At 42.0% G+C, this 12,953-nt stretch overlaps 1 protein-coding gene and 1 long non-coding RNA gene across 2 annotated transcripts; one reads left to right on the forward strand and one right to left on the reverse strand.

Annotated features, from left to right (window-relative positions):
* Window positions 1–1,023: 1,023 nt before the first annotated feature.
* LOC134637889 (putative nuclease HARBI1) lies at window positions 1,024–2,305 on the forward strand. The gene is made up of 4 exons (XM_063488442.1): window positions 1,024–1,456; window positions 1,533–1,645; window positions 1,731–1,842; window positions 1,923–2,305. The coding sequence occupies exons 1-4, from the start codon at window positions 1,024–1,026 to the stop codon at window positions 2,303–2,305; spliced, it is 1,041 nt and encodes a 346-aa protein (XP_063344512.1).
* A 162-nt stretch (window positions 2,306–2,467) lies between these two features.
* Window positions 2,468–2,852, reverse strand: LOC134637292 (uncharacterized). Its single transcript, XR_010095101.1, has 3 exons — window positions 2,821–2,852; window positions 2,677–2,736; window positions 2,468–2,594 (listed from the first exon to the last, which is right to left on the reverse strand). It is a non-coding gene; the product is annotated as an uncharacterized LOC134637292 (long non-coding RNA).
* Window positions 2,853–12,953: the final 10,101 nt, after the last annotated feature.

Here is a 12,953-nt window from a genome sequence, read left to right on the forward strand (position 1 = left end):
CCATCAGGCCCTTCTGGGTGATAAGCTGACAGCAATGCAGGTGGATGTCTCTCTTCTGTCCTGGATTGTTGATTACCTGACAGGAATACCACAATATGTGCGTCTTCAACATTGTGTGTCTGATCAGCAGGTGATCAGCAACATGGGGACACCACAAGGGACTGTCCTCTTCCCTTTCCTCTTCACCCTCTACACCACATAGCAGGAAGAAATCTAAAGTGTAAATGGCTATAGTCTCTGCTCACAATCAGCCAAATGCAGCACAAGTTAACAAAAGGTGTTTCACAGTACAAAAGGATAGTGACACAAAGCATAATGCAAAAGGAACCCTAGAGTTTTACAAGGTAAATACATTTTTAAAGATATGTAGGTTATTTTTCTGTGGCCAAGTCAGTCACCTGATCAACTGAGTGAAGCATGCTTTTCAGTTGTTGAACAGAAAACTGAAGTAAAGCCTAGCTAAGCATTTCAGAGAAGGCAACACTGCATTTGCAGTTAAAATGCCTTAAGCCTAGAACCCATGAATATCACCAAAGGATTTTCATCCAAGTAAATAATAACTCAGATGCCAAAATATTAAACAACATAAGTTTAAAACACAAAACACTGGATTTGTCCCATGGCCAGGGACAAATGTTGCATGAAGGTAGAATAAATTCATACCTGGCACTGATACATATTTTTTTGGTCCAGTCACAAGTGGACAGGTGTGGATGTACCTGGATCCAATAACCATTTGTGAGATTAAGTAGGCAAGTCCCAAGTTAAACTAATCTTAACTTTGAAGTGAACAGCTGGGCCCTGTTTCAGAAAGCCGGTTTAGTGCAAACTCTGAGTAAGTATACCCTGAGTTAACGAAAACTCTGGGTTTTCGGTTTCACAACGCGAGTTTAGATTAATACTGAGTGAGTTACTATGACGACACACTCCGTGAAGCTAACCTGCCCCCTAGCAGGTTTACTTCAACTAACCCTGACTTTTTCCGCCTCTTTGTCGGAAACCTGACTGTAGGAAGTGTCAGACATGGCGTGCCCCTTCTTTGAAGAGCCAGTAGATGTTGAAGCCCAAATTCTCCGCAAAGCTCTCCGCCGGGAGAGAGTGATTAGAGCGCGTTTGGACATTTTATCATTTCCTGATGATTTTCTGTGTGAACGTTACCGTTTTTCAGCACAATCTATAATATATTTGAATAACATCCTCAGGCCTTATATTGCTCATGTGACACATCGCGGACATTCTCTCAGTTCTGTACATATTATTTGTATTGCACTTCATTTTTTTGCAAACGGGAGCTTTCTGTATAATATTGGTGACGCTGAGCACGTTTCCATGGCTACCGTCTGTCGGGCAGTCAGGAATGTTACAGTTGCACTGAAACGTCTCCTGTACTCGTTTGTGGTGTTCCCCGGTCATAGACACACAAGATTTATCAAAGAGGGATTCCACAAAATTGCAGGTATCAGGATGGACAAAACTTAATTCATGATGTGGTGATACTTGAACTACTACTTAAATTTTACATTTATTTTCAGGGTTCCCAGGCGTGATTGGCTGTATAGATGGCACTCACATTCCAATCATTGCTCCTTCAGTAAATGAAGGAGACTATGTGAACAGGAAGTCTTTCCACAGCATTAATGTACAGGTACATAGTTCCCTGTAGCATTTCAAACTAACAAATTATTTCATTATAGTAATGGATGCTAATTTGTGTTCTCTGCACTGTGAAGATCATATGTGATGCTGCCAACATTATCACAAATGTGGAAGCCAAGTGGCCAGGCTCTGTTCATGACTCACGAATTTTTCGTGAATGTACACTGAGCACAAAATTTGGACATGGTGAGTTGAAAATACTTTAAAATATATAAAGACCAATTGCTACAGGGACATTTGAACTGAAGTGTATCCTTCTGTCTTAGGAGAGTTCACTGGCTACTTGCTTGGTGATAGGGGGTATCCATGTTTACCCTATTTGCTTACCCCTTACCCTGACCCTGAACCGGGCCCACAGCAGCGATATAATCTGGCTCATTGCAGGACAAGAGCCAGACTTGAAATGACTATCGGAATGCTTAAGGCCCGGTTCCAGTGCCTTCAAAGACTCAGGGTCACCCCAGAAAGGGCATGTGACATTATTGTGGCATGTGTGATTCTTCACAACATTGCCACAATTAGAGGAGAACACTGTCCTTCTGAACCAAACATCAGCAGTGATCCAAACCATGAACATCCTGACTCTCCCACGGACATACAAGATGGAAGAGCAGTCAGAGACACCATATGTCACAATCATTTCCTTTGACCCATCACCTCAACATGTTGAAAGAAGAATAAACAGATTTTTGGTTCAACTGGCTTTATTGGTCGCCTGTATTTCCTGTACACAAAATATTAATAAGTATATTATTATGTTGTTCAAACACTGAAATAATTTGTCCATCTCTGACCACTTCCCCCACCCTTAACTGATGTTCCAGCAGTAAAATCTCAATCTTGGTCTTTTGGATCTGCTGCTTGAAGTGTTCCATTTCCAAGTCGCATTTTTTTACTTTCTTGATCAAATAGGTCTTGTACAGCTGCTTTACAGGGAGCTATTGAAACACAGAAAATAGCATTGACATTCATAGTACATGCCTACTTAGGTTGGTTGTAAATCAGTGCTGAACATCTTACTGAGGAAAGGTTTGTTGGAGAAGTGGCTGGACCCTCTTCCTCTGCATTTCCATCATCACTCTGTTAGAGACATAGAAAGTCCATGGTTTTATTATAGTACCACATTTTATTCAATTGTTATATTTTCCATTGTAAGATGTAAACCTCATAAAGTGTCTCTGTTGCTTCCTCCTCTGCAACAATGTTTCTTCATTATTTTCCTGTAGTAATGAAATTAACAACATTGCTGTTCTACTGTAAACTCATATAATCTGTGTAGTATTAAGAGTACTCACAACTGCATGTTGGTCTGGCTCAACAGGAGGCTGCACCAGATGCAGTACACCATCACCATCAACTGATAGAATATGAGGTTTATACAGGTCACTTATAACTTACAAGGGACCAAATGGCAATTAACAAACATATACCAATCACCTTACACTTCATTGTCATTATGCTCTCAAAGACAACCAAGACTGAGGGAAGGCAAAATCAGTAGGAAAATAACTTCACTACAAAATAATTCATTATGGTAAAGAGTTTATCAAATGAATGAGTAGCACTGCAAAGGTGACTGTGACGAAAGGATGTATGCACATCATGTATTATTTTGAATTTACCTCTTATGTAGGCACTTGTGTCTTGCGGGGTTATTGACTCAGAGGATGTCCCCGCAGAGATGCCTTCAGCCACAGGGCGCCCACTGTTTTGGCTGAGGGCTAACTGCTCAGCCTCTGTGAGTGGTGGTGATGGAGGACCCCCACCTGTTTTTCGGGCCTCCGCTTTTTTTCTGTTGGCTATAACGGGTCACATTTGAGCATACAGAGTAAGCAAATATGTACTTGTAATGTGCTCAGATAATTTCAATAAGTGCTTACAGAAAGAAAATTAATGTAGCCTCTAACTGCAATTGATTTACATAGGACAAACAGACCAAGCACTATGGCTCATAATACAATTACACCTTACCTGTTTGGACTATATTTTTATATTTCATTTTTACTTGCTGCCAGGAACGTTTGGGGCCTGTTGGGTTGCACCTGCGCTCACATCACATCACAAAATAAAATGTATAAACTAAAAATTAAAATGAAATATAATAAAATAACGTGTTAAATGGGTGGAAATCCCTAGATCAATGTTTAAATTAACACTCACGCATTGACTCTGTCGGCTATGTTTTGCCATACATGCTCCCTTTCTTTTGCAGCTGAGGCTGTGTTACTTTTTTTCCGCAAAATTTGCATGTTATCGGCATATGCTGCCATCAGAATTTCGGCCTCAAGCGCTGTAAAATACATTGACCGCGCCTTCTTTCCCTCCGTCTCCATGGTGACTCGCTTAATCTGTGCTCCACTAATCAGGGCTTTATGTATCCTCGTGCGCGCGCTTAACTTGGGGTTAAAGCAACTCCGCGTTGATTGAACTAATTGTTATCAGCCTTTCTGAAACCGAATATTCCGAGTTGGACAGTTCGGGGTTACTCAACCCTGAGTATCATTTTTAACTCTGAGTTTTCTAAACCCGCTTTCTGAAACAGACCCCTGAAGTGACTAGAAATGGAAATGGATGGCAACAGTTAATTAACATGTGTCAGTGTGGGAAATACATGAGAGGACAACTATGCAAGCAGCCGTGGTACCCAATGAGAGAATCACATTTATTTTTAGATTAAAGTAACAGTGCTTTGGTGAACTTTCCTGCCTTAATATTTGCAGCAAAGAGATAACATTTAGATTTGGAAAAAGCAGAGCAGAGCCTGACACTCTTCACTGTTGAGCTTTAAGTACCTTTTCTCTCTGTGACTTTGTCTGTCCTTAATAACTTTGAACTGGAATTGACTTACCTTGGTTTCTGCTGCCTTTAGGGCAACAGAAACCTTTGCTTTTTCACCTTTGGTTCTGCTCTCCCGTAAGTCTACCTGCTTTCCAAATACATCAAAACTCGACCTGCTATAATGATGTTTTGTGCCCCATATGTGACACTGTATTTCAAATAAAGTGAGGCACAAAAACTGAACCGATGTGGAAGTGCCAAAACGTTTAGTCCCTCTAATGGCCACTTTGGGCTGATCCCAAGAATGAGTCGATCTATTCGATATATTCTCTCATGCTAAAGCATTAAAAGCTTTTTCCAAAGCCTGGTACAATAAACAGTTTTGACCTCTATCCACAGATTCCCCCTTCATAACAGCTGTATAGTAGGTAAATTTATTACATACAAAAGACATGCTGTGGAAGAGAGCCAGAGATGAATGATAATTAATAATTCAATGCAGAGAGGTGTATAAACACATACTGAGTGACTGAAGGTGACTAAAGTAGAAGTACTCAGTGCGTCATGGGAATCCCCCAGCAGCCTACACCTATTGCAGCATAACTAAGGGGCGCTTCAGGGTCACCTGATCCAGCCCTAAGTATATGCTTTATCAAAAAGGAAAGTTTGAAGCCTAATCTTAAAAGTAGAGATAGTGTCTGTCTCCTGAATCCAAACTGGAAGCTGGTTCCATAGAAGATGGCCTGAAAACTGAAGGCTCTGCCTCCCATTCTACTTTTAAATACCCTAGGAACAACAAGTAAGCCTGCAGTGCGAGAGCGAAGTGCTCTAATGGTACTCTATGGTACTACCCACATAGCAAAATTGGTATGGCCCGAATCTGGCCCACACAATGTGCTTACACATGGCCCACATACCGCAAACAATGACGGCCCTTTGGTGGCCCAGATCAGGTTTGCCAGAGGTTGCCCACACATGGGCCAGCACAAGGCCAGCTGCAGACACACTGGTGGCCCTGTGCTGGCCCAGAACAGTTTCAGCTCTGGCCCCAGATGTCAGTCTAATGTGTACCTTAATCAAGCCATGTAATAACAACATGTGCTGAATTTAGCACAGATTAAAAATGTCTCAACAAAGGTAATGCAGCAAATTTATTTTGAATTGAATAATTTATATAATTTACAATTAAGAATATATCAAAATATTCAGCTGGAACATAATAGTGCAAAAGTAACATGACAAAACTCTTTCTTATATAACTAATTCTTATATAGCGCTTTTTTTTTTACTCTCACACTCACTTTCTCTAAACTGAGTGCTTACTAACTACATTCACAGAGCAACTTGGGTTAGTATCTTGCTCAAGGATACCTGACATGCAAACTGGAGGATCAAACCACTAACCTTCCGATCAGTAGGTGAGCTGCTCTACCTCCTGAGCTACAGCCACTGGCAAACATGAGCAAACCTTCACTAGGTTTTGGATAAAGTGTACACTCACAAACCTGCATTTAAAACTGTAGCGATAGACATTACTACAGCAGTCTTGCGTGTAAACCTTCTCCAAAGTGGCTAGCTTGCACTCTTTAGTGGCTTAATATTCACGGAGAGAAAATAACGATAGCCATCTTCCTTTTTGGCCTGGGAACCACACTAACCGTTTTTATTGCGCATGCTCACAAGAGAAAACAATAACAATCTCGTGCACGCAGGCACGCACCTCTCTGACGTCATCTCGTCACTTGGACATGACTTTGCTTATAGTGAAATACTTAACACTCCCACTCAAAGACATGTTCGTTGTTCTCTGTAATAGAAAATAGAACAAACAAAAAAAAAAATATACAGATATATTTTTCAATACTGGCCATACCAAAAAAAAACTTTTGCATCGCTCCTTTGTTCATTTTTTAGGATTCTCTGTGCTGATCCATTTTATTTTCCAAATAGATACTCCTTGAAACTCTCGAACTTGACCTTTGTCACTGACTTAGTAAGAACATCAGCTATCATATTTTCAGTAGGGCAGTACTCAATAGATATCTTTCCCTCAGTGTGCGCAGATCGAACAAAGTGAAACTTTATATCTATGTGTTTGCTCCTCTGTGTGCATACCGGGTTCTTTGATAAAGCTATCGCCCCCTGGTTGTCTTCATATATCTTAACAGGTACATGCTCTCTACTATCTACTCCTCTAAGTAGTTGTACAAGATACATACTTTCTTGAGTAGCAGCAGCCAGCGCCATATACTCTGCCTCACACGTAGATAGAGCTACTGTTGACTGTTTTCTGCTTTTCCAGGATATAACTGGACCATTTTCAGTTAGACTAAAACAGTATCCAGTTGTGCTCCTCCTGTCATCTTTATCTGACGCCCAGTCAGCATCACTGTACCCTTCAAGCTTTAGACCTTTCTCACTTTTGTGATAGTGAAGCTCTTGGTCTCTAGTACCCTTCAAATATCTCAATAGATGTTTTGCTGCAGACCAGTGCTGTTGTTTTGGTTCCGCAAGATGTTGTGATAATTTACTAACGATCCAGCTTAGATCGGGTCTGGTGCATGTCATAATGTAAATCAAGCTTCCCACCATCTCTCTGTACCCTGTAGGATCAATGATCTCTCCTTCACTGTCAAAACTTAACTTTTGCTCGCCTGGCGTGAATCTCGGTTTACAATCGGACATCCCCAATTTTGTCAGCACCTTTTCAATATGTCTTTTTTGAGTCATTTTAATCTCTCCCTCATCCTGTGAAAAATCGATGCCTAGAAAATGTTTAAGTGGACCCATGTCTTTCATCTTGAACCTTTTCTTTAACATCTCTTTCACATCCCTGAGTAAGGTGTTGTCACTTGCTGCTATGATCAAGTCATCTACCCACACTAATAGAATGACCTTCCCACTCTCAGAACCTCTGTTGTAGACACAATGATCAGCATCATTTTGGACAAAACCATTCTCTTCAAGGTAATCGTGCAGTAACAAGTTCCAGTTACGTCCCGACTGTTTTAAACCATACAGTGACTTGTTCAGTTTACACACTAAGTGTTCTCCTGTCTTGGATTTTACCTCAAAACCTTCTGGTTGCTCCACATAAACTTCACAGTCCATCGGAGCGTGGAGATAAGCAGTCTTTACGTCCATTTGGTGCAGTGTGAGGTCTTCCTGCACCGCCACCTGCATCAAAGCTCGAACAGACGTCATACTCGCTGTTGGTGAAAAAGTCTCTTTATAGTCAATCCCTTCTTTTTGTCCATATCCTTTTGCAACATACCTTGCTTTGTAAGTCTCAGATCCATCTGGGCTTTCCTTTACTGCATACACCCAACGGCCTCCCACTGCTTGTTTACCTTCTGGCAGTGGCATCAAAATAAAAGTCTCATTTTCCTTTAAAGAGTTCATTTCCTCTCTCATGGCATTTTTCCACATTTTTGATTTTTTAGAGTCCATGGCTTCTTTGAATGTTATTGGCACCCCATAAGCCACTTTATAGAAATAGTCTACACCTTCATCATCATCATTGTCACACTCAGTTTTGCATTGATAATCCTTTAAATACTCTGGAGCTTTTCTCTGTCTTGTAGGATACCTCACTTCTTCTCCTTCCTGAGTACTTTCTGTTGAATCTGTCCCTGTAAACTCATCTAGGTTTGGTTCTACACTCGCCTTTGGTTCTACGTCATTTTGGTCAACCATGTTTGGTGGTGTATTTTTGTGGATCTCAAAAACATTTCTGACGTCAAAATCTGTTTGTGTCTGACTGTCTGCACTACCTTTAGTAAGACATTTTATCAGCCTGTGTTTTTGGATCTTTCCTACTTCAGGATAGTAGACATTGTAGGCTGGGCTATATTTGTCATAGCCTAGGAAAATTCCCTTTTCACATCTAGAGTCCAGTTTCTTTTTATCCTGTTTGTACACGTAGCACTCAGAACCGAATACCTTCATGTTTGATAGGTCAGGTGTTTTTCCAGTGAATACACAGTAAGGAGTCTGTTCCAGTCGCCTACTGTAACATCTGTTGCGGATTTGGGCAGCTGTTTGCACAGCATACGTCCATAAATGCTTTGGGAGTTTGCTCTCCAACAGCATGCATCGTGACATCTCAAATAAGGTTCTCCAACCTCTTTCTGCAGTTCCGTTCTGGTGTGGTGAGTAGGGTGCACTAGTCTCGTGCCTTATCCCATTACTCCTGAGTAAAGTTTGGAACGGTTGCCCGGTAAACTCTGTACCATTGTCGGATCTTATACATTTTATCTTTCCATATGGAGCTACATCTGCAATGAACTTTTCTGTAGCTTTTGTTGTGCCACTCTTTGCTTTTATAAAGTACGGAAAAATCATTCCACTGTAATCATCAGTAAATGTTATCGCATACTTGTACCCATCTTTGCCTACTGGCTCTATAGGGCCACATAAATCTGTGTGTACTAGCTCCAGTATAGTTTTAGCTTTAGCATCTGCCTGTCTGTTTCTGTTTTGTGTGAATTTTCCCTGTATGCAAACTTCACAGTTTTGGTTGGACCCTTCCTGTTTTCCTTTTATGGTCATGCCTTTAACCACCTTTTCAAGTTTTGCAACATCATCTAGGTTACAATGACCAAGTATTCTGTGCCAGGTCTGAATATCATGACAACCATATATCTCATCAACATTTTCTTTTTCTACAGTGTTCAGGTAATACAGCCTACCGTACACCTTCACCTCAAATTTGGTTCCATTTTTGTGGAATAACCAGTTATCCCCATTCTTGAAATGGAGTTCGGCTCCGTTGGCTGTTGCTGCTTTAACTGAGAAAATGTTCTGAGGAAACGATGGGACGAAGAGTGCTTGCTTCAGCCTTGTTTTCACCTGCCGTCCCTCGCTGTCCAGGATGTAGATCTCTGCGTCGCCCCTCATCTTCGCCATTCCTTTCACCTTGGTTCCATCTGCAAGTTCGATCACGTGGTTCTCTGGTTTGAAGTTCTTGTCCACTGTCTTGAACTTTTTGGCGTCGTTAATCATGTGTGTGGTGGCACCGCAGTCTACTAAAAGACTTTTCTTTTCTTGTTGCATAGGACAGTCACTCATTTTAAAGAAACAAAAGGATGTAGCCTCTTCCTCTGCTTTATTCATGTAGTCACGTCCTCGTCCACGACCGCGTCCTCTTCCTCGTTGTGGTGTGCCCCAGTTTTGCTCCTCTCTCTTTAACTGGGGATCTGCAAGACAAGTCCTGGCCATGTGTCCCTTTTTACCACAGGTGTAGCACTCGATAGTAGTCATGTCCACTTTCTTTCCTCTCTGTCTTCCCCGCGACCTTGTCCCGCCGATGGTCTTCATCACGTTGTCCTCCTCTACACTCACGTCACTCCTCCCGTATCTTTCGGTACTCTCGTAACTCCGCAGTTTTGTTTTAAACTCGCTGAACGTTACCGTGTCATTTGTCTGAGTGATGTGCACGACAAAGGGTTTATATGAATCAGGTAGCCCTTTTACTACCATGGCTATCTGGAGTCCATCACTTATATTTTCATCAGCTCTTCTTAATGACGTGAATATAGTCTCTGCTCTGATAATATAGTCAGTCACTGTTTCTTTACTAGTCATCTGGAGGGAGGACAGTTCACAGTATAAACTTACGACACGTGGTTTGTCTTTTCCTGCATAGTGCTCGCGGAGAATCTCCAGCGCTTTTCTTCCGTTATTTCTTGCATCTCTCATGACCAGTGACAGACTCTTGTCATCCAAGCACTGTACCAGCTCTGCGTATGCTTCCCCGTTCTTCGCTTCGTCTTCGGCGCGGGCATCCTCGTCGTCCTCTGCTTCCTGCTGCAGGACAGCACCGAGGCCGCGCAACTCCATGTGCGCGAGGAACCGCGTTTCCCAGAGCTCATAGTTTTTCTCATCGCCGTCGAATAAAAGCTTAAACCACCTTTGGCTGGTATGACTGGGCCCATAACCTGTAGCGATAGACATTACTACAGCAGTCTTGCGTGTAAACCTTCTCCAAAGTGGCTAGCTTGCACTCTTTAGTGGCTTAATATTCACGGAGAGAAAATAACGATAGCCATCTTCCTTTTTGGCCTGGGAACCACACTAACCGTTTTTATTGCGCATGCTCACAAGAGAAAACAATAACAATCTCGTGCACGCAGGCACGCACCTCTCTGACGTCATCTCGTCACTTGGACATGACTTTGCTTATAGTGAAATACTTAACAAAAACGTTGGCTACCATAGCAGTACAGTATTACAACATGGCATTTGGGCCTTCAAACTAAAATAGGAAAATAAATAGTGCCATCATTGCCAGTCCTGGCCCACATCTGGTTGACATACACCCTGCCATGACACCAGTCAGTCAGAAGTGCCAGCTCAATGCCAGATCCGGGCCAGACCCGTTTTCTATGAGCTTGGGCCACATAAACCAATCACAATTGAGCCAGATGGCATGCCATCACATAAACAGTGCCATCTGTGCCAGGCCTGGCCCATATCTGGATGACATACCACTTACCATGCCAGAAGTCAGCCAGCAGTGCTGGCTTGACACCAGATCCGGGTCAGACCTGCATGCTATGTGGGTATAAGGTCATTAAGATAAGATGAGGCCTGATTATTCAAGGCTTTTATATGTGAGAAGCAAGATTTTGAATTCAATTCTGGATTTAACAGGGAGCCAATGAAGGGAAGCCAATACAGGAGAAATATGCTCTCTCTTTCTAGTCCCTGTCAGTACTCTTGCTGCAGCATTTTGGATTAACTGAAGGCTTTTCAGGGAGTTTTTAGGACTCCTGATAATAATGAATTACAGTAGTCCAGCCTAGAAGTAATAATACATGAACTAGTCTTTCAGCTTTAAGACAGAATATTTCTAATTTTAGAGATAACATATTTCGATGATTTTTAGGGGTGAGTAACAATAACCTCAGTTTTATCTGGGTCCACGATGTTTGTGCTGTTGCTGCCTTTTGGAGCATTTTGATGTATTCATCCGCCAAATAATATGTATTGCTATAAGGTAGAAACCATGGAAAAGAACTTTGAAAGTAAGGACTGGCATTTAAATTTCAAAACAACCGCAGTGGCGGCAACAGAGCAGGTCAGGAGGCCGACCGCAAAGCCAGCGGTGGCGACAGAACAGGTCCGGAGGCCGGCCACGCGGAAGGCAGTGGCGGCGACAGAGCAGGTCTGGGGGCTGGCCACAAAGCCAGCGGCGGCGACGAACTCGTTCAGGAGGCCGCCCTTAACGATAATGACGTCCAGCTAGGGGCCTGGAGAGCGGCCGGCGAAGGCGAGGTGGTATAGGCCGAGCTGGATCTGACGGCGGTGTAGCAACCGCGGGACCTTCTCACGTGTACACTACTTTGTATTGGTCTTTCAAGTGGAATTCCAATGAAATCGATTCGTGTTTGTGGCTGTAATGTGACAAAATGTGGGAAAGTTCAAGGGGGCCGAATACTTTTGCAAGTCACTGTAGTTGTGATGGTGGCTGAGTAGCTGACAGAACTGAAGACGGACAAGCAGTGTCAGTCACGGATCGTCTTCAAAGAAAACAGAACGATAGGCAGCCAACATCCGAAGAAGAGACTTGTAATGTCCCTCCAATAGCCTGGAGAGCTATTCTTGCAGATTACTAAAAAAAAAAAAAACTGTAAGAACATTTGCTTCAGAGAGTTCAGGCTTGTGTTGAAGGGTAAGTGTTTTCATCCCAAATACTGAATTTTAGAATAATACACAAACTATGTTTTTGCCTTTATCAAATTCCGTTCTTTTGAATTCTTTTACCGACCAAGAAAGACTTCCGACTCAGAGTGGTCAAGCTCAAAAAACCATCTTTATTGTACATTTCCGGAAACGGAGAACTGTAGACACGAGCACGCACCCACAGCTCTAAAAGCATTGCAAGCCAAAAGGCGTATATATAGTTCTGCTATACGTCACACACAGTTTCGATCTGGAGTGCACTCTGCTTAGTTTCACTTTCTGTCTGCCACACTTCCTGTTCTCTGCACAAGGCGTGCAGTCTCCTGTCAGTACTCTGTGACTTTTGGCACACATTCTAACTCACAGGGGCGTTTTCCTACACTGGCCTCTATAAAACAATATAAACAGAAAATAAGCATTAAGAATATATATTTATTTCGTAACACCTTCTAAACCATATTTTTATTTAAATTTTCACATCTCAATAAATTGCCATATCTATTTCCTAGTTTCATAGAAAAACATCCAGTTAGACCTGAGCAATTCTTTTCTTGCCAAACTGTGAAATTAAATATTTAGCCAACATGAGATCAATGTTAACATTAGCTTAGCTGCCAAAAGGAGAGACTGAGGACACTTAACAGCATCAGACTGATATGTAGTGTCAGACTGACAGGGTGACAGAGTTGTCTGATTGCTAGAGATAATCTGTGGGAAATGTAATGATAGCTGTCGGCTTACAGATTGTGAAAGCAGATGCAACATTACTGAATAGAGGTTATGCTAGCATCAATATTCATAATTAACATAATGTCACTTTTTTCATTTTATGT

The sequence above is a fragment of the Pelmatolapia mariae genome, linkage group LG2 (genome assembly GCF_036321145.2).
Source record: "Pelmatolapia mariae isolate MD_Pm_ZW linkage group LG2, Pm_UMD_F_2, whole genome shotgun sequence".
Classification (NCBI taxonomy): domain Eukaryota; kingdom Metazoa; phylum Chordata; class Actinopteri; order Cichliformes; family Cichlidae; genus Pelmatolapia; species Pelmatolapia mariae.

Coding starts and splice junctions, on each gene's coding strand:
- LOC134637889 (XM_063488442.1), top strand. CDS start 1,024: ATGGCGTGCCCCTTCTTTGAAGAGCCAGTAGATGTTGAAGCCCAAATT. Junction 1,646..1,730: donor TCCACAGCATTAATGTACAG/GTACATAGTTCC, acceptor TGCACTGTGAAG/ATCATATGTGATGCTGCCAA. Junction 1,843..1,922: donor GAGCACAAAATTTGGACATG/GTGAGTTGAAAA, acceptor CTTCTGTCTTAG/GAGAGTTCACTGGCTACTTG.